Raw genomic sequence first — 25,082 nt, 5'->3', positions numbered from 1 at the left:
GATAAAGCCCTTGTTGATGTGCCCCAAAGTTTGTCTCGAGTTCGTAGATCATCTCTAGTGGATTGAATACTCATGTATTTTTTAGATTATTCAATACCAAAGTACCTGTCGATGGGCGGACTCTTAAGCTCTACCTCTAGTGAATTATTAGCCGAGCGCTTATCCAGTGATTCAATGTCATATTTAAGTTTCGAAAAGAAAGACAGTGCCAGAGTTGATGTGCTAACTACCATGTAGTTGGGAGTCTGCCTCAGTTAATTATCCTCTTTCACTAAACATTGGGAATAGATGTGATAGTACACTTTCCACTGGAGCTTTCAAGAAGCAATAGATACCGAGCCACACGGATGAATGGAGAGGTCCGGCTGATAAATGGCCAGACAGACAAACAGACACGTCAGGCCCTATTTAGAGTTTGTCAGACAGGGTACCCTGACCACCAAACCTTTGGTCCTCCTGAATCATTTAGAGATGGGCAAACATTAAGGGGCAGTTTTACAAGCCCCTTGCGCCACTTTTGCGTCAATTTTCCAATGTTAAAAGTGAGGCAAAAGTGGCGCAAGGGGCTTGTAAATCTGCCCCTAAGTATTTTGTGAACAGAGTCCCCAGTGGCTCCGTCGATGGACGACATCCTCCGAGGACCCGACCGAGCAGGGGCTTTACACCGTCTGCCCTATTTAGGGCCATGACCGCGATTCCTGTAAATGTATGGAGATGTTCATGGGGCTGGGCAGAGGTCTTTCAGGATGGCAGAGATTATGTCCTCCCGACAGAGTGAATTCTGTCCACCAAACTCTAAATCGTCCCTTTTGTTGATATAAACAACAATCACCTGGTTCCCGTTGTGCTCAAACTGGCACAACCTTAAATTCCATCCACATTTTCTGTAGTGCTATTCTTTATAAACTATGAGGTAAGCTGTCTGATCACATCACCCTCTTCGCTGTTTGTCAGTGCGAGCCCCAATTATCCACAAGCCCGGATGGATCTCATTGACCAAGATCCCAGCACACGTAGACAGACCTTTTGTCATCTGAGGCGCAGCCTCTAAGAAGAATAATACTTGAATCCCTTTGTCTTGCAGGTAAACAAGCATTCGCATGCAATATTCTGTTCAAATCCTGGACCTTTTCTGCGGAGCTGTATAACCCAGCTAGTAATGCCTATGCAAATATGTCTAACACGCTCACACTGGATGTAAGTATTCATTTATATGTATATCCCCTGCTTGTTTTATTCCTGTCTATTTTTTTTTCTCAACAGATAACAAAATGCACAACTCACTAAACAGGTAAAAGTTTGCGATGGTTGAGTGCATCGTACACCTGAATAATTCAGTTCTGGCACCAATACAGAACACATGGCACATTTGCCCCATCTGCGGAAGGCGTCTATCCACCCCGGGGCGGCTTTAGGGCAGTGCAAATGGTGCAGCAGCACCGGATGCTGACCCGGGGAAGAGGGGCAGGTGTTTAGCAAAACATTTCAAAACACCTTCCGCAGAGTTCCTTGTGCGTCCAGTTTTCAGGCAGCATGCAAAATATCAAGAAAACTCTTGTGATTAATATTCCTGCTAGAGAGAGGCATCAGAGATTTGTCTAGGGACAATTTTGAGTGGCCACAAAGTAGCGCAGAGGGTTGATATGCCTGCTGCAAAGAACGAGTACTGTGCAGATCCCAGATCTGTATTTTATGTGGATAGCTGAGTGGATTACTGCTTTTGTCACAGAGATCCTTTTGTTACCGCAGTTCATGAGATGCAACCCTAATATAGAACAGTGCCTGTTATGACCTGTCATCAAAGAGCTGCACGCAAACTGCATAAAATAGATTAGGACGTTCTGTTTTTTCCTCCATTCTTTCATTATCTATTCCTAATGTTGCTGCAAAGTGCTTGCTTAGGTACATATACATTCTTACGAAGTGCTTAAAAACAAATGAAATGTATGTGACAAAGGGGCTATGGAGAGATGACAGGCAGTTTTGCCTGGTGGTCATGAGGGAATCCAGGAGGTGGTCATAGGGTGGTGCCAAAAATGATTTGCACTGGGTGCCAATAGCTCTAAAGCCAGCCCTGGCCTTCCAAGCCTGTCACTAGGCATTATTTGTGGACATTAACTATGGTTGTTTGCCTACAGTATAAGCCTTCTCCTATTTGGGTCAGAATATAGAGCTAGGACTTAAGGCTGATGGGACAATGGACATATGTGCTTGCGAATAATGGGTGAGGAGAGGAAGCTGCACCAATGTACTTACTGACTACGCACAATGAGCTCTTTTAACGCTATTGCCCTTGGGTTTGGCCTTATACTGTTATGCAGACTAATAACATATATTAATGCTGATATCAGAGGGCATTACCACCTAACTAGCGACAGGATAGACTGCTGTCTTCACTAGCTATTGAAATAGGGCTCTACTGTTGCTTCCCAATTCTTTATAGTAATGTGATCGGGTACCAAATTTAAAGAGCTTGGAGACAAACAGGTGAGTGGCCAAAGGGAGACATGGGGGCCCGATTCACAAAGGACCTCCGCTCTCGTGGTGAGACCTCAGCACTGAAGTTTCTCTTTATGGAGGTCCCGCCAGGATTGCGGGTCCCCCGCCACATATGCAAGCCCTACGCCACGAGTGAGGAGGCCCTTTGTGAATCATTTCCACAGTTTTTTTACATAATCTGCATAGTAAGCATACATACCGATCCCAGTTTACTTGAAGGTTTCCTATACAATTAAAGTGAGCTATGTGATGACAATATATTGGAAAGTGATGCCTTATCAGTGATCAAATATTCAGACAACACCAAAAATGGAATGAGCAATGGTGTACTTACATTATGTCTAAAATATTCTGCAACTGGATTGATTTCAAATAATTAAGATATTGGGCTGCACTCAATTAGAAACACTGGGTAGAATACAAACACTTGTATCCAGAAGTTAATCTGTAACTGCTTAAAAACAAACATGCAATAGAAAATAAGGGATGTTTGTGGCTTCCAGGGAACTCTGGCTTTCACCACAAGACAGTATAGTTCTCTGTGAAGGAGATTCCTCTCTCCCCAAGGCCAGGATGTCATTGGGATAATGTTTCTGTAGCTGGGACAGTGACATCAACCTGCCAGAAGGAACTGGATCCCAAGAAGCACCAGCATAAAGAATGGATCTCCACTGAGGCTCTCTGCAAAATACAAGTTAGAAAGTAAAGTAAAGCAGCAGTCAACACCAGCAGAATAAGAGTAAAAAAGTGGAAGCTCAAGGTGAAGATGCCAAAACCAATAAGGAAGTACAAAAGGGGGTGGTGATGGACGGAGCATCAGAACCAATCAAACACTCACACCCAGTCAACAGATCTGGGTTTGATCCATCACCATTCTTTAGCCCACTCTGCCACCCCAGTTCAGACACGGCCATATGCAAATCAGTCTGACCCTGTGCCTCATGGGAACAGTCCAGCCCGAACTGCCAAGCCATGCCTTCCCTGGACCAGAAACAAGCTTCCTAGGACCGGTTTCTGGCATTTCAGCCGTCTTCAGCCAGGCTTGCTTAAATCCAGTGGCAAAGTGAGCAAGGGACTCACGTCTGAGCATTCCCTGCCAACTTATGGCGAACAAAGCAGTACAAAAGGGGGTGGTGATGGACGGAGCATCAGAACCAATCAAACACTCACACCCAGTCAACAGATCTGGGTTTGATCCATCACCATTCTTTAGCCCACTCTGCCACCCCAGTTCAGACATGGCCATATGCAAATCAGTCTGACCCTGTGCCTCATGGAAACAGTCCAGACCGAACTGCCAAGCCATGCCTTCCCTGGATCAGAAACAAGCTTCCTAGGACCGGTTTCTGGCATTTCAGCCGTCTTCAGCCAGGCTTGTTTGAATCCAGTGGCAAAGTGAGCAAGGGACTCACATCTGAGCATAACCTGCCAACTTATGGCGAACAAAGCAGTACAAAAGGGGGTGGTGATGGACGGAGCATCAGAACCAATCAAACACTCACACCCAGTCAGCAGATCTGGGTTTGATCCATCACCATTCTTTAGCCCACTCTGCCACCCCAGTTCAGACACTGCCATATGCAAATCAGTCTGACCCTGTGCCTCATGGGAACAGTCCAGCCCGAACTGCCAAGCCATGCCTTCCCTGGACCAGAAACAAGCTTCCTAGGACCGGTTTCTGGCATTTCAGCCGTCTTCAGCCAGGCTTGCTTGAATCCAGTGGCAAAGTGAGCAAGGGACTCACGTCTGAGCATACATACCCTGCCAACTTATGGCGAACAAAGCAGTACAAAAGGGGGTGGTGATGGACGGAGCATCAGAACCAATCAAACACTCACACCCAGTCAACAGATCTGGGTTTGATCCATCACCATTCTTTAGCCCACTCTGCCACCCCAGTTCAGACATGGCCATTTGCAAATCAGTCTGACCCTGTGCCTCATGGGAACAGTCCAGCCCGAACTGCCAAGCCATGTCTTCCCTGGACCAGAAACAAGCTTCCTAGGACCGGTTTCTGGCATTTCAGCCGTCTTCAGCCAGGCTTGCTTGAATCCAGTGGCAAAGTGAGCAAGGGACTCACGTCTGAGCATACCCTGCCAAATTATGGCAAACAAAGCAGTACAAAAGGGGGTGGTGATGGACGGAGCATCAGAACCAATCAAACACTCACACCCAGTCAACAGATCTGGGTTTGATCCATCACCATTCTTTAGCCCACTCTGCCACCCCAGTTCAGACATGGCCATATGCAAATCAGTCTGACCCTGTGCCTCATGGGAACAGTCCAGCCCGAACTGCCAAGCCATGCCTTCCCTGGACCAGAAACAAGCTTCCTAGGACCGGTTTCTGGCATTTCAGCCGTCTTCAGCCAGGCTTGCTTGAAACCAGTGGCAAAGTGAGCAAGGGACTCACGTCTGAGCATACCCTGCCAACTTATGGCGAACAAAGCAGTACAAAAGGGGGTGGTGATGGACGGAGCATTAGAACCAATCAAACACTCACACCCAGTCAACAGATCTGGGTTTGATCCATCACCATTCTTTAGCCCACTTTGCCACCCCAGTTCAGACATGGCCATATGCAAATCAGTCTGACCCTGTGCCTCATGGGAACAGTCCAGCCCGAACTGCCAAGCCATGTCTTCCCTGGACCAGAAACAAGCTTCCTAGGACCGGTTTCTGGCATTTCAGCCGTCTTCAGCCAGGCTTGCTTGAATCCAGTGGCAAAGTGAGCAAGGGACTCACGTCTGAGCATACCCTGCCAACTTATGGCGAACAAAGCAGTACAAAAGGGGGTGGTGATGGACGGAGCATCAGAACCAATCAAACACTCACACCCAGTCAACAGATCTGGGTTTGATCCATCACCATTCTTTAGCCCACTCTGCAACCCCAGTTCAGACATGGCCATATGCAAATCAGTCTGACCCTGTGCCTCATGGGAACAGTCCAGCCCGAACTGCGAAGCCATGCCTTCCCTGGACCAGAAACAAACTTCCTAGGTCCGGTTTCTGGCATTTCAGCCGTCTTCAGCCAGGCTTGCTTGAATCCAGTGGCAAAGTGAGCAAGGGACTCACGTTTGAGCATACCCTGCCAACTTATGGCGAACAAAGCAGTACAAATGGGGGTGGTGATGGACGGAGCATCAGAACCAAACACTCACACCCAGTCAATAGATCTGGGTTTGATCCATCACCATTCTTTAGCCCACTCTGCCACCCCAGTTCAGACATGGCCATATGCAAATCAGTCTGACCCTGTGCCTCATGGGAACAGTCCAGCCCGAACTGCCAAGCCATGCCTTCCCTGGACCAGAAACAAGCTTCCTTGGACCGGTTTCTGGCATTTCAGCCGCCATCAGCCAGGCTTGCTTGAATCCAGTGGCAAAGTGAGCAAGGGACTCACGTCAGAGCATACCCTGCCAACTTATGGCGAACAAAGCAGTACAAAAGGGGGTGGTAATAGACGGCATGGCTTAGCAGTTCGGGCTGGACTGTTCCCATGAGGCACAGGGTCAGACTGATTTGCATATGGCCATGTCTGAACTGGGGTGGCAGAGTGGGCTAAAGAACGGTGATGGATCAAACCCAGATCTGTTGACTGGGTGTGAGTGTTTGATTGGTTCTGATGCTCCGTCCATCACCACCCCCTTTTGTACCGCTTTGTTTGCCATAAGTTGGCAGGGTATGCTCAGACGTGAGTCCCTTGCTCACTTTGCCACTGGATTCAAGCAAGCGTGGCTGAAGACGGCTGAAATGCCAGAAACCGGTCCTAGGTAGCTTGTTTCTGGTCCAGGTAAGGCATGGCTTGGCAGTTCGGGCTGGACTGTTCCCATGAGTCACAGGGTCAGACTGATTTGCATATGACCATGTCTGAACTGGGGTGGCAGAGTGGGCTAAAGAACGGTGATGGATCAAACCCAGATCTGTTGACTGGGTGTGAGTGTTTGATTGGTTCTGATGCTCCGTCCATCACCACCCCCTTTTGTACCGCTTTGTTCGCCATAAGTTGGCAGGCTATGTTCAGAGTGAGTCCCTTGCTCACTTTGCCACTGGATTCAAGCAAGCCTGGCTGAAGATGGCTGAAATGCCAGAAACCGGTCCTAGGTAGCTTGTTTCCGGTCCAGGGAAGGCATGGCTTATCAGTTCGGGCTGGACTGTTCCCATGAGGCACAGGGTCAGACTGATTTGCATATGGCCATGTCTGAACTGCGGTGGCAGAGTGGGCTAAAGAACGGTGATGGATCAAACCCAGATCTGTTGACTGGGTGTGAGTGTTTGATTGGTTCTGATGCTCCGTCCATCACCACCCCCTTTTAAAACCAATAAGGAGGCAAAGAGAAACTTAAAAGCAGACAAGCGAAGATTTGTCAAGGGTCGTACCTCAGTAACCCAGGAAGCAGCAAGTGTGGAAATTTGAAAGAACTCTGACATAACAAGGAAATTCTTCTGCAGATATAGCATGCCAGAAAGACCTATCAAGGATAAAGCTGGGATGATAATCATGGGTAACGAAGGCCAACAAAGAAGATGGGTGCTGCAGTCTTCATCAAACATACAGCCAGCTGACAAGGACTTGCCAATCAACTGCAGCAGACCAACCAAGGAAGAATTACGGCAAGCCATCAAACATCTGGTCAATGGGAAGGCAGCAAGACCTGACAACATTCTCGCAGAGCCACTGAAGGCAGACATTGAAACATCAGTAGGCATGCTCTACCCCACGTTTGGAAGGATCTGGAAAAAGGAAAAGGTGCCATCAGACGGAAAGGAGGGATATCTGATCAAAATCCCCCCAAAAGGTCACCTGAGCAACTGCGCAAACTACAAAGGCATAACTCTTCTATCAACCCCAGGCAAAGTGTTCAACAGTCATCCTGAACAGAATGAAGCAATACGTTGACACTCAGTTACAAGATCAGCAAGCCATCTTTCACAAAGAAAGAACCTGCACAAACTAGATTGCAACACTGCACATCATCAGTGAGTAGTCGATGAAATAAAACTCTCCCCTCTATGTCAACTTCATCGACTATGAGAAGGCATTTCAGAGCATGGACAAAGAGACCCTTTGGAAACTCCTCCATCACTACGGTGTGCCAGATAAACACATAAGAATCATCAGGAACTCTTATGAGGGAATGATCTGCAAGGTAATCCATAGAGGACAGATCAAGGAAGCCTTCAAATTAATGATAAGAGTCCACCAGGTTTGTTTGTTCTCGCCTTTTCTCTTCCTCTGGCCATAGACTGGATCATGGAGACATCCACAGCAAGGAAAGGAAATGGGATCCAGTGGACACCATGGAAGCAGCTCGACGACCTGGACTTTGCAGATGACCTGGCCCTACTCTCCTATACCTAGCTGCAGATGTAATCATTCAATCAATCAGGGATTTAGAGAGCGCGCTACTCACCCGTGAGGGTCTCAAGGTGCTGGGGGGTGTGCAGCTCCGGATCAGTCAAAGAGCCAGGTCTTGTGCAGAGTAGGGGAGCATCTGATGTTGACTAGGAGCTCATTCCATGCCTTTGCTGTGACGTAGGAGAAGGCTCTTCCGCCATCTCTGGTTCTACGGATGCGTGGGGTCTCACCAGGGCAAGATCAGTGGAGCGGAGGTTTCTTTTGGGTACGTGGAAGGATACTCTCTGGTTGATGTATTTGGGTCCGATGTTGGGGAGTGATTTTTAGGCGTGGGTGAGTAGCTTCAAGGTTACTCTCTTCTTGACGGGGAGCCAGTGGAGGTCTTGTAGGTTCTGGGTCATGTGCTCGTGTCATAGGGTTCTGGATGGTTTGGAGCTTGTGTAGCAGGGGTCTGTTGATTCCGGCATAGAGGACGTTGCCGTAGTCCAGTCTGTTGGTTATGAGTGCGTAGGTGACGATCTTTCTGCATTCGGGGGGGATCCACTTGAAGGTCTTGCGGAGGATGCGGAGGGAGTTGTAGCAGGTGGTGGCGACAGCGTTGATCTGGTGGGTCATGGTGAGGGAGGAGTCTAGGATGATGCCGAGGTTTCGTGCATGATCTGTTGGAGTGGGTGGGTTTCTGAGGGTGGAAGGCCACCAGGTGTTGTCCCAGGCGGTGGAGGAGGGTCCAAGGATGAGGACCTCTGTCTTCTCCGAGTTGAGGTTGTCAAGGAGGGTGGTGGAGTCAGGGTCACTGCGGTTGACGAGATGGAAGTTCAGGTCTCAGATGAGAATGTAGTCCGTGGAAGCGATTACGTGGGGTACGACGAGGTTTTCAATGGTGGTGGCGTAAGAGGCACCAGGCCCGGGGGGTCTGTAGATGAGGGTCCAGTGCAGCATGGTTCTGGGGCTGGTTTGGATCTGGAAGTGAAGGTGCTCTGTGTTGGATAGGGGGTCGCTCGTGCCGGAGGTGGAGAGTCGGAGGGAGCTCTTGTGTGCGATGGCCAGTCCTCCTCCTGGGCGGTGGGGGCAGTCTTTTGTTTGGATCTTGTATCCGTTGGGGATGGCGGTGGCGATGTCAGGGGCGGAGGTGGTGTTGGTTCATATTTCCGTGAAGAAGACGACATCTGGCGAGAGGGTGTCGAGTAGGTCCCAGATCTCTGTGGCATGTCTGTGGAGGGAGCGCACATTGAGGAGTATGCACGATTGGACTTTGGTGGTGCTGGCGTCCGTCGTGGGCTCAGCTGTGGTGGGGGGGCTGTTGATGGTGAAGGATTGTTGGCAGTGTCGGCAGGAGAACTGGCCGTGGGTGGTGTTCCGTGTTGATCTCTGGCAGTTGTTGTTTCTTCCGGGGTTGACTGCGAGGAAGGCAGCGGAGTTTTAGCGGTGGAAGGTCATAGATCCAGGGTTCCTGGCGCTGGCCAGGTCGCGGACGGGTGCAGATGTGTTTGCCTTGGGCTCGCCAATGGTGTGGCCGTGCAGCGGCTGCCATTAAGTAGGGGAGAGGGAAGCGCAGTTGCGAGGCAGGAACCGGCAGGGAGGAAGGGGCTGCGGGGGCAACAGCGGCAGGAAAGGCCGTGGGGGCAGCAGCGGCAGGAAGGGCACAGGACAGGAATGCTAAGGAGAGGAACATGTACAATTACAGGCACAATAAAGTACAGAGAGGAGGCAGAAAACGGGCACAAGGGGGACAGAATAACAGAAAATGACACAGAGACAGACACGGGCACAAAAGAGACAAAAAACAGAAAAGTGGCACAAAGACAGACATGGGCACAAAAGAGACAAAAAACTGAAAAGTGGCACAAGGACGGACTCAGACAACAGCGGCCAGCAGAAGAGCAAGGCTCTCCCACTTGACCACCAGGGATGAGGCGCAGGCAGGAGCATGCGGGTGGAGGAGGGCCTCAACACCTACCTGAGCGGCAGCGCCCAGAGCAAGAGGTCCGGAGCGGAGGCACTTGACAGAGGAGCTGCTGGGGAAAAGCAGGTCTCTGACCAGGAGGTAAGAGAAGACTGACAAAGTAGCAGTTACAGCATCACAACTTGGCCTCAATATTCGCAAGGGGAACACAAAGATCCTGAAAGCTCAAGTCACTCTTTAAGGCGATGCTCATGGAGAGGTTGAGCCCTTCACCTATCTGTGCAGTGTCATAGACAAGCAGGGTGGCACAGATGCTGATGTCAAGGCAAGAATCGGCAAAGTAAGGGCTGCCTTCATTCATCCAAAGAAGACCTTGAGCTCTAAGGACCTAACGCTCCAAAACAAGATCAAGCTTTTTAACACCAATGGAAAACTGGTCCTTCTGTATGAAGCAGAAACTTGGAGAACAACAGTGCCCAAAAACAAAGTCCGGACCTTCATCGACATCTGTCTGAGGAAACAGCCCCAAATCCACTGGCCAAACACTATCAGCAACAACGACCTATGGCAGTAGATTTCCCAACTCCCTGTTTATAAAGAAACCATGAAAAGACGCTGGAGCTGGATAAGTCACACCCTCCACAAGCTTGCATCAAACACCACTAGGCAAGCCCACACTTGGAACCCTCAAAGGAAAAGGAAAAGAGGAAGGCCAGGAAACACCTGACATAGAGGCCTTAAGGCTGATGGATTACACCTGGAGTCAGATAAAAAAAAAACCTTGGACCAAGATGACTATAGAGTCCTGGCTGATGACCTATACCCCAGGTTAGTAGGCATAAGTGAGTAAGTAATTAATTTAGATGGGTGAAATTAGAGGGCAGTTTTCACTGCACATCACCACCAAGAAAACCCTGGCAGGAAGGGGCAGTGAAAACTGCTAAATCCGCTGCGGGATTTTCTTTGTGTTGACGAAGCCATGCACTGAACTTCAAAAAGCATTGACAGAAACCGCTGTGACGGCGGTTCCTGGCAATGCTTTAGAAATTACTGCCAGCTTGACAGTCATATTTGGTAGGTGAACTAGTCTAGGCCTGGGAAATGTTAAGTCGTCTGCCATGCAAACAGAGATTACTCCATCCGCCAAATTATAAATCAGACCATTTGACTACTTCACATAAGAAGATGGGGTCAGGGATTCTATGAGAAAAGGAGGGCCCAGCATTTGACTGGGTGCCCTGGGCTTGATCTGGACTGTCCATCAACCTCTTCTTAACTGACTTTGAGTGTCTTACATACAGAGACTCTGTTTTTTCATGGGCTTCCCCTGGATTGTGCTGAGAGCTGGCCGGACTGCAGACCCAGGATGTAACAAATACGGTCCTTTGGAATGCACTGATGTGATCCCAAATCTATGGTGAAACCAGGTGCCCTTAGGGTGCCCAGTAAAGAGTGACCAAATGCTATTGCCAACGATGTCACCCACAGATCCTCTTGTCAACCTGCAGATGTTATGACACATCAGATCCTAACCTAAAAGCTTAGCAGTAGTGAGAGGGCATGATGGGGAAGGATGATCACCAAAGATTATTATTTGACCTGACAAAAACCTTCCATATCACACAAGGGGACTGATGAAAGATGAGAATCTGAATTTAGACAACAGGTAGAGAGAACAAAGGAGGCGGAAGTCAAAGCTATTTTGCTGGACATGCAGTAGGGCTAACATAATGATTAATCTAATTAGACACTCTGACAGCATGCATGGGCCATATGACCGAGTGATTAGATAAGCAAGAAAAGTGAATAGACAACTCAGAAGTATCTCTGACATGGGAATTACACTACTGCCAATGAAGAATAGCCAGGACTTCAGGGACTTTTGGAACTCTGGATGAGATGGGAAAGTTTGTAGATGAAAGGCTAGCTTGTTACATGTCTTCGCTGCTAGGTAGGACCTCTGCATCTGCTACGTCAGATGCGGAGGGTGAGGGATAGAGAAAGGGATGTGGAGTGGAGGTGTGCCTGGTGGGTGGATGGAAGTTCAGGCGTTGGTTCAAGTAGATGGGTCCGCAGTTGTGTAGGGCCTTGGATGCATGGGCCAGGAGATTGAATAGGCATCTTTTCTGTACAGGGAGCCAGTGAAGTTACCTGAGGCAGAGGGTTATGTGGGTTCGTCTAGGGAGATCTAGGGAGATCCAGGACGAGTCCGACTATGGCATTCTATATGGTCTTGAAGAATGAAGACTTGAAGAATAAAGAATGAAGGTAGGGTCCCATAGGAATAACATACACATATTGGGAACCCCAGGGTCCACAAATGCAGTTAGAATGGAAACTTATTTTGAGAAGCACATTACATAGATTTTTGATACGTCACATCTATTTGTTTTGTTCATAGTAGAGAGCGGGCACATTTCATTGGCCTGTGAGTTGACAATATAGTGAACTACAGAGGCTAGGATGCAGTGCTGCACATAGTGAGGGAGAAAAGACATCTTCAGATATGAAGATGTGGTCATCTTGATTTGTCCAGACTTCCAAGTCACGGTTCAGGAAGCAAGAATCAACTTCACAACAATGAAGTGGAAGCTTCAACAGCTTGACTGCACAATGATACACCCTGCCAGACTGAAGTTTACTTTCTAGGAGAAAACACACCTTTTCACAGATCCTCTGGAGCAAATGAAGTTTCTTAAAACCAATGTATTGAAGGGCCCAAAACATTGTTTAGAGCACTCCTACATGGAAATATCCACAGATATTGATGAGATTGACTGACTGTGCTTTATGAGGCTCCTTGGGAGATGGCTTTGTGAGGGGCGAATGCCCCTTCTTTAAAACATCACGCTCAATACCCATAAAATTTGTATGGACAGGTAAACAAGCTCCCCTAATCTGGGAAACCATGGCCCTGCTGTATGAGAAGGTTAAAGTTCTCCATTCCCAACTTTGAAAAGTACATCTGGGTAGTGTAAACCCAATACTACTATATTTGGTATTATACTGAACATTGGCCTCCACATGTGGCAGAGGAGGCAAATATGGTGTTCCTGTCCTGCTGAACCCTGTGCTGGCTAAGCCACTGCTGAGACGTTTAAATCAGGTAAACATGGTAGCTTACACAACACTGGGATGGCACTAGTAGGCTGTTAGTTTGGGCCAGGATACAGTTTACTCTTGTGAGCCTTCAGTGCTTCATAATCCCTGTCTACAAGTCTACTTGTTCTAATGTTAACTAAAATGATAGATCTGTATCCATAGGCATTTTTGTATGTCCTGTGATCATTTTAAGAAGATGGATGACACAAAAACATTTGACGTGTTTTTGAATTACAGACTTTTGGACTCACTACAGCCCTGCTAACCCTCTTTCTTGAAAAGACTGCCAATAATGATGGTGCTTTCTTGTTTGAATATCACTTCCATATCATGTGTTATTGTCTCTAGGCTGTACAACAACTAGGTACAACAACTAGGTAACACCAACAGATTTAGGAAAACTGTTGATTGATGATCTAATGAGCAACAGTGCCACTGTTGATGGTAAGCAAAAGATGTATCATCAAATAACAAAACTGCTATCCTTCGGTTTAGAGGTGGATCAGAAATGCATCCATTATAACCACCCTGAGTCAGATTTTCTGCACCTGGCAAAGACATGTCTTTCAGTAGCGGACTACTCCTGCCAAATATTCAACTCTTTGTCAGAAATGATAGAAGTACCACAACCTCATGGAATTGCTGGGATTTGCCAAAAAGATACCAACAGTTGACCAGCGCTTCTCTGTTGCTGGAAAAAAGAAGGGTGGTGATTTGCTGTCCTGTGTCCTCCCTAAAGGAGTGGCTTATAGAGTTAGGAGCATATTTACGAGTTTAGTGGCACAGGGCAGCACAGCAAGTCACCTTGCTGCGCTGCCCTCTGTCACAAGGAAAGGGCAGGAATGCACTGTATTTATCCAATGCAGCGTGTTTCGGACCTTTCCCCTTGCACTAACTCCATTTTGGCAACCTAGCACCAGTGCAAGCACCCTTGCATCTTGGTGCAAGGGTGCCTCTGTTGCATGTAGGATTGTAAGGGGCACCTTCCTGGACAAAAAGAATCCTGAAAGGCTTTTTCCTCTTTCTGCTTGTGCTGCAGGATGCAGCACACGTAGAAAGAGGGAAAAAAAAGGAGAAATAAAGATATTTCTCCTCGTTATGTCTCACCTGGGGAGGCATAGGATTGGGCACATTCCCAGTTTTACAAGTCCTTGTAAACCATGGGAGTTGCTTGGGAACACCCAACGCAACATCTCCCCATATGCAGAGTAAGACAACGCAGCGATTTGCTCTGCACTGCTTTACTCTAGATTTTTTAAGCCATTCAAATCCACGCAAAGTGGCTTGCGTGGCTATATAACCTTGATTTAGAGGCTTTTGTCACGCATGTACCTCCTTCCGTGGTGCAAATGTAATCCAAGCCTCTCATAAATATGCCCTTTAATGTATTGCAACAACACCTCTGAAAACATATGTGCCAATTGTTCCACACAGGTTGCAACTAGGAGACACCTGTGGTTATTACTGTGGGCCACACACTAGTCCATACTTCCTTTGCCTTTTGTGTCAGACAGAGATCAACCATATGTAAATCTTCTTTGTTCTGGCCACAATGTGACAATCTTACTGTTAGTCCTATGTAGATTAACGGAAACAGCCGCGGAGATGCTTTGGCAATGGAACATGATGCTGTGAGGCTCTGTCCCACTTGAGAAAAACAAAAGTGATGAGGGAATTCTTAAATTAATCTCAGCCACGGATACTTATTCTGGACCACATTCTGGACCATTATCTTTTGCTCACAATGCAGACATGGACAGGGACTAAAGATATGCAGTCTTAGTCCTGTCCAAAAAGAATAGTACTGTCCTACTGCTAGTTCACGTCCTATATGTATGGTTACTGGAGGAAGTTGCTGAGTAACATTCTAGCCTTTTCAGGCCCCTGCAGTAAGGTGCACAATGTGCTGTGGACCCATGTCTAGGCATACTCATCCCACGTAGGACTAGTACCTGAGAAATGCTAAATGTGATAGATAAAATGTACAAATTATTTTCAGACAGTGGTAATCATTCTAGTTTGCATGCTAGTCCATTGTTGTAGTTCATTGTGCCAATGCAGAGAAGAACCAACCATATGATAAACTGTAAAAGTCCTTATTCAAAAGTGGCAATTAAACCTAAATACTACACTGAATCCTCTCAGTACAGAAGAACAAATACAAAAAGTCAAATTTCTGCCTTTTTTGCCTAAGTTTGATGGTGCAGTCTGGTGCAGCTTGGCAAAGCAAGCCATGGGACCCATATCTGGACATTCCCTACACTATTAGGGTGATCAAGTTAGCCGTTTTCCATTGGGTAGTTATCTGCAATATTATGATTAGTACGATTTGTGGGTAGCCGTGTTATTAGTCATAACAAAAGTACCTGGCACCACTCAAATGAGGAAGTCTTTAATTTCATAAAATAGCTGAACGTTGCTTGGGCATCATGGGCTAGCTTATAGTAATTCTCCCATCCTTAACCTATGAAATACTATTTGTACCTGTGGCTCATCTGTAATACTCTGGAATCTTTTGCAATGTCCTCCTCATCTTAGTGTTATTCTCTCTCTCACTGCTATTTGTCAATATTCTCTGAATGTTTGCAGTAGCATTTGTACTGCTACTACTGCTAGCAACCACATTATGACAAGAAAATAAACTAGGAAATACTGGTTCTACAACTAGTTTAGAACCCTAGCACAGTTTACTTACATTCTTGGCAACACAATAAACTTGGAATGACTGGTTTTAATACTTGTTTTGAACCTTAGGACATTTTTATACATTATGGAGATCAGAATAAACTAGGAATTCCTCGTTGTCAAACTAATCTTTATTACCTGCAAGTGTACCTGTCCGGAACAGCGTCAACCGCAGAAATACACGAGCAGCTTTAGTAACACATTCAAACCTCAGCAGGGCCAAACCATCCCTCAAAGTGTAATGAGAGCGTCATTACAACTTGTAGTAGTGACACCTATCATTTGCAGCATTTAGGTACATGGCTGAGTTTTAACACAATGTAAGAAAAGGAACTGTGCAATACATGATACCAGTGCAAGGAGGTACCAGCCCTGTTTTTCCTGAATAAGAATCAGGTGATGGATGGAATACATGAATTCATCCCAGTTAGTTGTAGTTACTATGGGTCACATTCCATTCCATGATTTGTATGCCCACTGCTGCATTCCAGACAGGCCTCGGCTTTTTGCTAGTGAGCTTTTGTCATGCTCCAATAGGAAATGTGCGGCCCTATCTGCCAGGCGATGTCGTTAATGAATGGGGAGCTAGCAACCCTATCCAGGTTTCGGTCTTGTTGAGCCTCATCAGTGAGGTGCATCTTGAGTGTTATGGGACAGCGAGTAAGGGCCTATGTCTGTCCACACCAAGTCCCTCTGCAATGACACAGTGAGCAAAAGAGATGACGGACTGGAAACTGGCTCTGAGCAATTACCCAGCTGATCTTACATCAAGAATTCCATCCCTCATTTTTTTGGTTAGTAAGAATGAAACATTTAACTGACCATAGTTTAAAAAAATATTAAACGCCCTTAGATATTAGATAACTAGAAGTAGTTGTTCCTCAAATGCTATATGTTTTTTACTGCTAATGCGCAGGTGTTTTAGTTGTTTAGTGCCCAAGATGGGAGAATAGTCAGTCATATAATCTTCAGCACAACTACGTATACATGGTAAATGTTGATAGAGTGTTTTACAAATATAATTCTATGGTATGTCAAGTTTACGAGGGAACAGTGTAATCAGAATGTTTTTTAGAGCAAAATAAACTGTATTGTGTAGTTAAAAAAAACCATTACAAGAGCAGCAATACACTCATGTAACTCATTGAGATTTAGATAGTCAATACAATTCTAAATTAAAACATTCAACTGGCAGTTACAAATTGTTTTATCTCAACTTTATTCCTGGAAACCCTTTTCACACAGCGCTGCCCTCTTTATTTTTACACAAAGTGTTCTGTGACCCATTCACTGCCTCTGATTACGCTGTTCCGCCCCCTATCAATATCTCCTCGTAGATCTCCCCTAACGTCTTCCCTGCTTCCCCCAGCTCCAGGTGACATGTTCATTTCATGCTGTTTCTCATGTGCCTAATATGGTTCAATGCGCCAGCCCTCTTCTAGCTCTAGAGGCCAAATGAACTTGTTGGTTATGACTCAAAATGCATCTGGAAAGAAACGGTAGTGGAGTAATGTGAACTGATGGGGCCCCCCAACAGAACATGAGGCGGGCCATTGAGTCTCCCATATCTAACAGATATTCATTGGCGTTGGGCAAAATGGGGACCCCCAGAAGGGCTGGGGTTCCCTGAAGTGTTGGGTCCCCTCTGTGATGCAGGGGCTGTGTTGGGGTCCTGGGAAAGGGGTTAGAGTTAGACATGATCCTGTGTGATTGCTGACAGAGCTAGAATCATGTGGTAGGACCATCATACCTTGTGCTTCATATTATGAATTAGCCATTTTGTCCCATTTGCATAATGGAGGGAGTCCACTGTAAGAATGCCAAAATAAATGTGCATTAGTGCAAGACTATGATTGAATGTCTACTCATCTGGATTAGAGGACATGCTGCATTCAAACCCTGTACAAAGATTGGCAATCTGTCTCTTCTTATACATAAAATTATAGATGGGTAACAGTGACTTGCCGGGAGGTTTTTCACCAAGGGGTTCTGGGAGATATCTAATAGACAACAGGTGCAAAGCTGGGAGTGTGTATGATGCTACTCAAAACCAGAGGTGAAAGACATCCAGGTGATTAACTTTTTACCCATCTATAATGTTATGTTATATATGGCCCCCAAAATCATTTTACTCTTCTTTCAACTGCTATGACGGTCCAGAGTAGTAATAGAAGGAGTTATACATAAGGTGACCAGTTCTCCCTGTCCCTAATTTAAAAGAAAAATACATACCCTCCTGCCATTCCCCTTCACCACTCTCAGTGCCTTCCCGCTCCTGCAGACGGGTTGCTCCCAGCTGCCTAGCGCTGCTCTCTCAGGTTGTCACAGAGCCACGTAGAGCAGCCCGGATTTTTTTTTCAATGAAGTAACAGTGAGTTACAAGTTCTGTTACCCACTATTGCTACGTCATAGCATTGACTTTTTGGATTTAGAATCCAGTCATTCATAACAATGGCTCTCTGTGAGCCATATATAACAATATAATTTATATTTAGCTGACAGAGCTTTCTTACTCCAGACAGAAGCCATTGCATGAAGGTAGGTGTCGAGTCATCATTGGTGAAATTGTGTCATTATCTTTCTCTTGTGCATGGAAGAGTTCGCCCCCAAAATTCCAAAAGTGGGTTTTTATTATTATTTTCACCAGATATGATTTCAGAACTAACTTTGAGAACTTTCTTGCAGATTGTCTCATCAATGAGGGCTAAACTCAAAGATGATAGTTTTGACATTACAATGGTTGGTTTCCGGCCCGGGAGCGTGCAGATCTACTTCCTCTCTCTGATGGATGGAACGCTGCCCGTCAATGCAGGCGAGGTTCAAATAGCCTTGAGTGAGGTGGTGAAGGCCACACTGGCTAATGATATAGAAGTCACAGTGAAATGTAAGTGATATGCAACAATATTTCCAATTGGTACACAAAAATCACACAACACATACAGACATTGCAAAAGATGTATGATATTTTGCTGTGTGCATATTAACTCCAGAGGAGATTGGTCAAGGACTGGACTAGTGTCTAAGCAACTGATCATGGAGCCTGGAGAAAAGGTTTGTAATCCTAGCTTGGCTTGATCAAAAACATATTATTCTTTTCAAATATCTTGTTCTTCCTGGGACTCAATTGTTAAAAGTGTAGCTATCATTAGTTTACTGGAGCATAAGGGTGTGAGAGGCCTTCTGCACCCCAATTATTGCCTCCATTTTTCATGCTAGTATTAGAGACCATTTCACAGCTGCTACTTACTACATATTCTCTGCATTGTGTGCTGATCCTTGAAGGTAGTTCGAACACTGTCAAATACGTAAAAATATATATGTTACAAAACCGAGAAGAAGGAATTTCAGTACCCTTAGAGCTTGGGGAATCACTTGAATGGATAGAGTTGAGATCTCTTTAATGTTGAGCGCACAATTGTACTAAAAAGCTAAATTGGAGTGATCTGACCCTTTTTAGGTCTCGCCTAGGCAGCGCTTGCACTGTCTCTTCGAGTAATGCTGTATCTAGGATTTGACAAAGCAATGAACATATACCTCTTGAACAATCAAGTTCATGCATCTTCATCTGAATACCTTAGATAGTCCTACTATATTTACAAAGTATCGGGTATTATTAGTTTATTCGACCTCTGTACTGTGGTAATTCCTAGGTCCAAAGTGATGAGGTCAGGGAGAACCTGTCAAAGTCCGAGACTAAGCTGTCTAAATCCAGCTTAGATAAAAATCTTTTAGGATCTGTACAGTTTTAAACAGGGAAACCCTTTGCCTCAGTGTGAGGGGTGCCGACGTGTTTCGACCTTCATGTGGGGACCGTGAGGGTTTTCGGAAGGTGTTCCTCTGGGCTGGGAGGTTCTGTGTAGGACTTTCAAGAGTGCCATCGTGTATCTTATACTGGTTTACTGGTCCAGGGAGCATGGCACTTCTTGTGTTTCTTAATTCTTCTTTACCGTAGTGGGTGAAAACCTCTTTGATTCAGTGCTCGTCGGATTTTTGTTTTTCCATTTGTCCGCCTCCGGTTTACTAATGTTTCTACAAGAAGTAATGTATGCTATGTTCCATTGTCACTGTATATAGAACTTTATTTCAACTGTTTGTTGAAAGATTTATTGTCATGTTTGTATAACAGTTTCTCTGTTGTGAAAAAGAAAACTAAAGAAAAAATAAGCAAATACACCACTTTTGATCAGTTGGACCTTGAGTTTTGGTTTTTTAAACCAACGACTGTATGATGGCTCCAACCTTGTCGCAGATAATCTAAATGTACTAAATGTAATTGACTAACTAAAACTTACCTGCAAGTGAAAATAGATAACCTGAGGTACAAAAAAGAATAGAGCATTGATGGTCCAAGAGGTATATATATGCTCATTGCTTTGCTTAACCGATTCCAGCCTCTTGGTTCCTAACAGAATCATTCCCCTTTCTTTGAACTGATTCTAGGATGAGGGCTTGAAAAACGCCCATCTTTTTCATTAGTTCCTGTTGCTGTCCTTTAGAAATGCTGGCTTCTCATTGCTGAATACACCTAGTAGTCCTTACTTTTGGAATTAGGTATCCTCCCATGAGGACTACCCCTTTTACATGTGTTCTTACTGTTCAGGCTATTTATACTCATGTACCTCTTGCAAAAGCTATCACATAAAATTTAAATTGCTCTGATACCTTCAGGTCGAGCTAGCACTATATAAAATTCAAAATAATAATAATAATACTTGGAGATAACTCTTTTTTTAGTTGGCCTAACTCTTTGCTCATTAGCTGTTCTGTTTACTTGTACAATAAAACTTTGGTCGCATCATTTGCTTGCCATCGCTTTCTCTCCCTGTGCCTCCACCTCATCGCTTTCACAACACTGCTCGGAGGCCCCCACTACCCCTCCGATGACAATGCTATTTTGCTTGTCTTTTGTTACTTTACAAACATTCTGATGCTTTATATCCCGGTGCATGCTCCTCACCCCTCCCACAACACTGCTTTGGTTGCTTCATGTCCCTTAATCTCCCTGTACTTCTCCCTCACCCTTCCCACCAGCCGTGGCCCGTGGAGGGAGTTCCGTGGGGCAGAAAGGCGGGGCGGGGGAAGGGCAGGGTGGGGGGGTACTAAAAACCGGATTATGGATAATTGGAGGTAAGTAAACAATTAAATAAATAAAACGAATTTCGTAGCGCGCACAGCGAAATTCGTTTTATTCATTTAATTGTTTACTTACCTCCAATTATCTATATTCCGGTTTTTAGTACCCCCCACCCTGCCCCTCCCCCGCCCCGCCTTTCTACCCCACAGAACTCCCTCCACGGGCCGCGGCTGCCTCCCACAACACTGCTCAGAAGCCCCACCACCCCTCCAATGCCACTGCTGTTTTGCTAGTTGTTTTTGTTACTTTACAAACGCTTTTATTTATATAGCGCACCTAGCCATGGGCTCAGGGAAATTAAACAATCAGCCCATTATCACAGGATGTTGAGCCCGACAGCAGACTCAAACATGGATCCCATGCTCACCAGTTGGCAGCTTTCTCTACTGCACCATAATATTGCCTAGCCATGTTGCTGGGTGCAGTATCCTGTGTGGCCAAAAGAGGTCCCAAGGGGCACCTAGTGACAGCCTTTGGTACTGCACCTTCACAACACTGCTTGTTTTAACGTGGAGTCAGGACTGCCATTTTCACTCCCAGGGGTACGGCACCATTGCCGGTGTACTACTTTGAAAAAACACAACAGAGTTCTTTATTTTATTACAGTGGGGAGGGCATATCTATTGCATAGGTAAAAAACATTATCATTTATAATGTCAATAGCTCCATATTCAACAAATGTGAGACCTATTGCATTTCCAATGCTTGTTTTGAGTGCTTCACTGACAGACTGGGGAAAGTGTGGGTTTCGTTACTGAAGACAGAGAATCGCTTAAATGCCCATGAATCCCTGCACCACAAACTGCAGAACACAGAAGCACATACTAACCACAGCAATTCTAACTGACTGTTAGTAACCAATTAGAATGCTCCAAATATAGCACCCAATTCTGGTTGGTTGAAAGGGTGGCCAATCACACTACTACTGTTTCAGCCATTTTCACCAAAAAATTAAAATTGGAGTGATCTGACCCTTTTTGTAAGTCTGCCTCACTGACAGACTGGAAAAAGTGTAGGTTTTTGTTACTGAACACAGAAAATCGATTCTGTGCAGAGTGCCCATGAATCGCTGCATCACAAACTGCAGACCACAAAAGCACTTAATAAGCACAGTAATTCTAACTGACTGTTAGTGGCTAATTAGAATGCCCTGAAGGCAGCAACCAATTCTGCATGGTTGAAAGGGTGGCCAATCACATTACTATTGTTTCAGCCATTTTCACCAAAAAAGCTAATGGGTGCAGTGTGCTCATGAATCCCTGTATCCCAAAATGCAATCTACAGAAGTACAGGCTAGCAATAGCAATTCTAACTGACTGTCAGTAGCCAATTAGAATGCACCAGATGCAGCAACTAATTCTGATGGTTCAAACGGGGGGCAATCACATCACTATTGTTTCAGCAATCTGAGTCGTCACCCTTTCAATCAATCCGATTATTGCTTTGTATGATTACCACGCAGATTGGATGTGCAGCCAATCAGTATGCATCCCTGAGTCAAACTAATTGGACTCACATGTGGGACTATTATACTGCAGTGGTGCCCAGCCGTGGAATACCACTTGTTAGTCAAAAAATGTTTTACTCCATGGTAGGTGTAAGCAAATTCCCCAAAAAACACTGGCTGCACTGGCGAGCGTTACACTTCTGTCATATAAACCTCCAATTCCCACTAAGTGCCAATCAAAATGTCACCCTGGCTAAAAGTGTAAATGTTGTCTATTATTCTGAAACCTGTCTGTTTTTTTTTTATGTACAGCAATTCCCACAGCTGCCACAACAGCAGCCACAACAGCCGCCACAACAGCCAACTCAACAGCTTCAGTTCAAGACTACGGTTGGAGGACCGCCGTCATTGTCATAGCAGTCCTTCTTGCCATAGCGTTGTTAGTTATTGTGATCGCGGCACTCGTCTGTGTTTACTTGAAGAGGAAAACTGGCAGATACTTCACAGATCCTTCAGGGATCATGGGAAACTTCTCCTACAAATATATGTAACAAGGCCACTGATTCAACACTGGGACTTATGCGCTACTTCTCGTAATGACTAGAAGGGTACAAAAATGCCCAGTTTCATTAGCTCGTCAAAATAGGACAAAACAATGTCCTTTATGTGCAACAAATGGACATTTTGGTATGTTCAAGTGAAAAGAAAAACAGATCAGGTCGCCAACCAGAGGCTTCCCACACTCATAAGGTGGTCCAAGGATGCCCAGGCTCACACAACTGCCTAAAGAACTAGTGTCCTAGTAATGTCTTCTTCAGGTATGCCCAGATCTGTCTTTCATCCAAACTGGCTTGGATCAAAGTTAGTCATTACCAGTCATTCCAACAAATTTACATTGGTCTGCAATGTGTTTGCATGGCAAATATATACAGCATAGAAAGGTCTAGCTTATATTCTTTGTTTACATTTAATGCTATGGGTGCTTGAAATTATGTTGGGCAGATGTAATGACGTGTAGATCTCCCCACACTTCGAATCTTCACAAATCGACACTCTCCTAAATTGCAAGACACTATATGATACCTTCCTTTGGGGCTAGGGGTTACGAGCAACTCAATAAACACTTCATATTGTGCACTTTTAACGCTACAAATGAAATGTGTTGTTATTGTTGTATGATAGTTTGTATAGTATTTGTATGCATTGCTATGGTTTTGCACAGTTCTGTTTTGCATAACTGCACTCTCGATGGACCTCACAAGTCATAGGCTAGGAGCTGGTGGTTTATTTGATGTATTTCCTTCCCTAGGATGTGAGTTGTTTTGCACTAACCACACTAGAGCGGGCATTTTTAAATAATTCCCTGGACTAAGTGGTTTATGTCTGCACTGGGGGTTCTGGCTGTGGATTTCTGCCATGTATTTATGTCTACAGTCTACAAAAACAGCTCTTAGTCAATGCCCACCTTCTCCCCAATCCACTGTGATTGTTCTTCTGCACATACAAAGTGTGGAGAAAAAGAAGCATGCGGTGATGCATGTAAGTGCACTGTGGCAACCAGCACCTCTTCTGAAGGAAACGTAGTAAGAGAAGAAGACTGGGGCCAGAGGACACGTTTGAGCCACAGCTGCAAAGCTTTTTTGTTATCAGTCCAGATGCTGAACACGGGTCACAACGTGCTAAATTTCACTGTGCTCGAGAATTGATGACTTTACAAAGAAAAGACTGCACTAAGGGGGACAGCGCTGCAACGAGCACAAAATCCATCTATAGAACGTCATCTGAGCTTGCTTCTGCTTACCCCAACATCCCCAGTAGAAGTCCTGGGACGGCTGGGGCTCCCCACCAACGCTGGCTGTGATGTTTCCATTTCCGCGTGGACCCTTCAGACTATCCTTGCTTCTGAAAGAGAATCTTTCTTTGTTCACTATTTGGGGTTTTATTGCACTTACACAAAAATTAAACATCTCTTGAACCAACAAATTCGTTTTATAGCAATAACTAAGATGTATGTAGGTACTCCATTCCGGCCTGGTGAGAATTATTTATTTCAAATATATACTGTATGGTTTCCTAAGCTCATACTGAGCTCTTTTTTTAATAACCGCTACTTTTGAAATTTCTGTTACTGTGATATCAGCAGATGTATGTTTTCCACATGGACATATCAGGGGAAACTGCTTTAACTTGAGACGTATCGACAGAGAGGTGAATGTAAAAGTCATATTTTTATACCATCTTTGTAAAATTATATTGTCACAAGATTATTTATTAAAATGCTATTTACTAAGTTATTGAAAATGCTTTATTTTATTGTAATAAAACTGAAAAAATAACACGTTTATATGTATTTTTGTAGCTGGCTAAGTTTGCTTTCTGCTGCGGGTAGACAAAAGTGATGCGGGGACATTGGTTGGGAGCTTTCCTAGTGGTTAGAAACAAGCCAGTCAGTTGCCTTGTATGGTTTTATGAGTGAATTTTTTTTAAGATGCAGCATCTATATTTTGAAATTATATCGAAATTCATAATTACTTGTTTTATTGCAAAGATAAAATGAGTCCCAATGATCTCACACTAATTTGTGAAATGTTTACACTGGACTTGGCTTTCTAATCCGCAGCTGATGAACAAAGTGCTCCTGTGCCCACCACAGAGGTGTGGCCGGGGAAATGACCATCTGGGGTCACATCAAAGCAGCTCTGAGGGATGTTCCCTTCCTACTATAACTGGAGCCTCCCTAACTGGGGAAAAAAATGAAGCACCTGCCCAGGTGTCAGCTAACATGTGCCTGTGACAGGGAAGGCTGCTTTGAACAGCCCATATGGTCATCCTACCAGAGGAGCAGAAAACACCTCCCTACGCCCCAGCCTTAGTCTTGCTCTTGAACCATTTTCCACACCTCATCAAGGGGTCTATTCAGTTGCAAGGTTACAGTTGAAGCTCATTCAAATT

The 25,082-nt window shown here is 45.2% G+C and overlaps 1 protein-coding gene across 1 annotated transcript in view; it reads left to right on the top strand.

The window, feature by feature from the left end:
• Positions 1-24,456, top strand: part of LOC146801737 (uncharacterized) — a 103,422-nt gene extending 78,966 nt beyond the window's left edge. Inside the window, exons 9-11 of the mRNA XM_085621214.1 lie at positions 1,085-1,197; positions 18,235-18,433; positions 22,443-24,456. Coding sequence (XP_085477340.1) covers positions 1,085-1,197; positions 18,235-18,433; positions 22,443-22,681 — 551 coding nt within the window. The 3' untranslated portion in view covers positions 22,682-24,456. The remainder of the gene's footprint in view (positions 1-1,084; positions 1,198-18,234; positions 18,434-22,442) is intronic.
• The last annotated feature ends 626 nt before the right edge of the window (positions 24,457-25,082 follow it).

Source organism: Triturus cristatus, chromosome 8 (assembly GCF_964204655.1).
Source record: "Triturus cristatus chromosome 8, aTriCri1.1, whole genome shotgun sequence".
Taxonomy (NCBI): Eukaryota; Metazoa; Chordata; class Amphibia; order Caudata; family Salamandridae; genus Triturus; species Triturus cristatus.
This window is presented reverse-complemented; position numbering and strand designations above follow the sequence as displayed.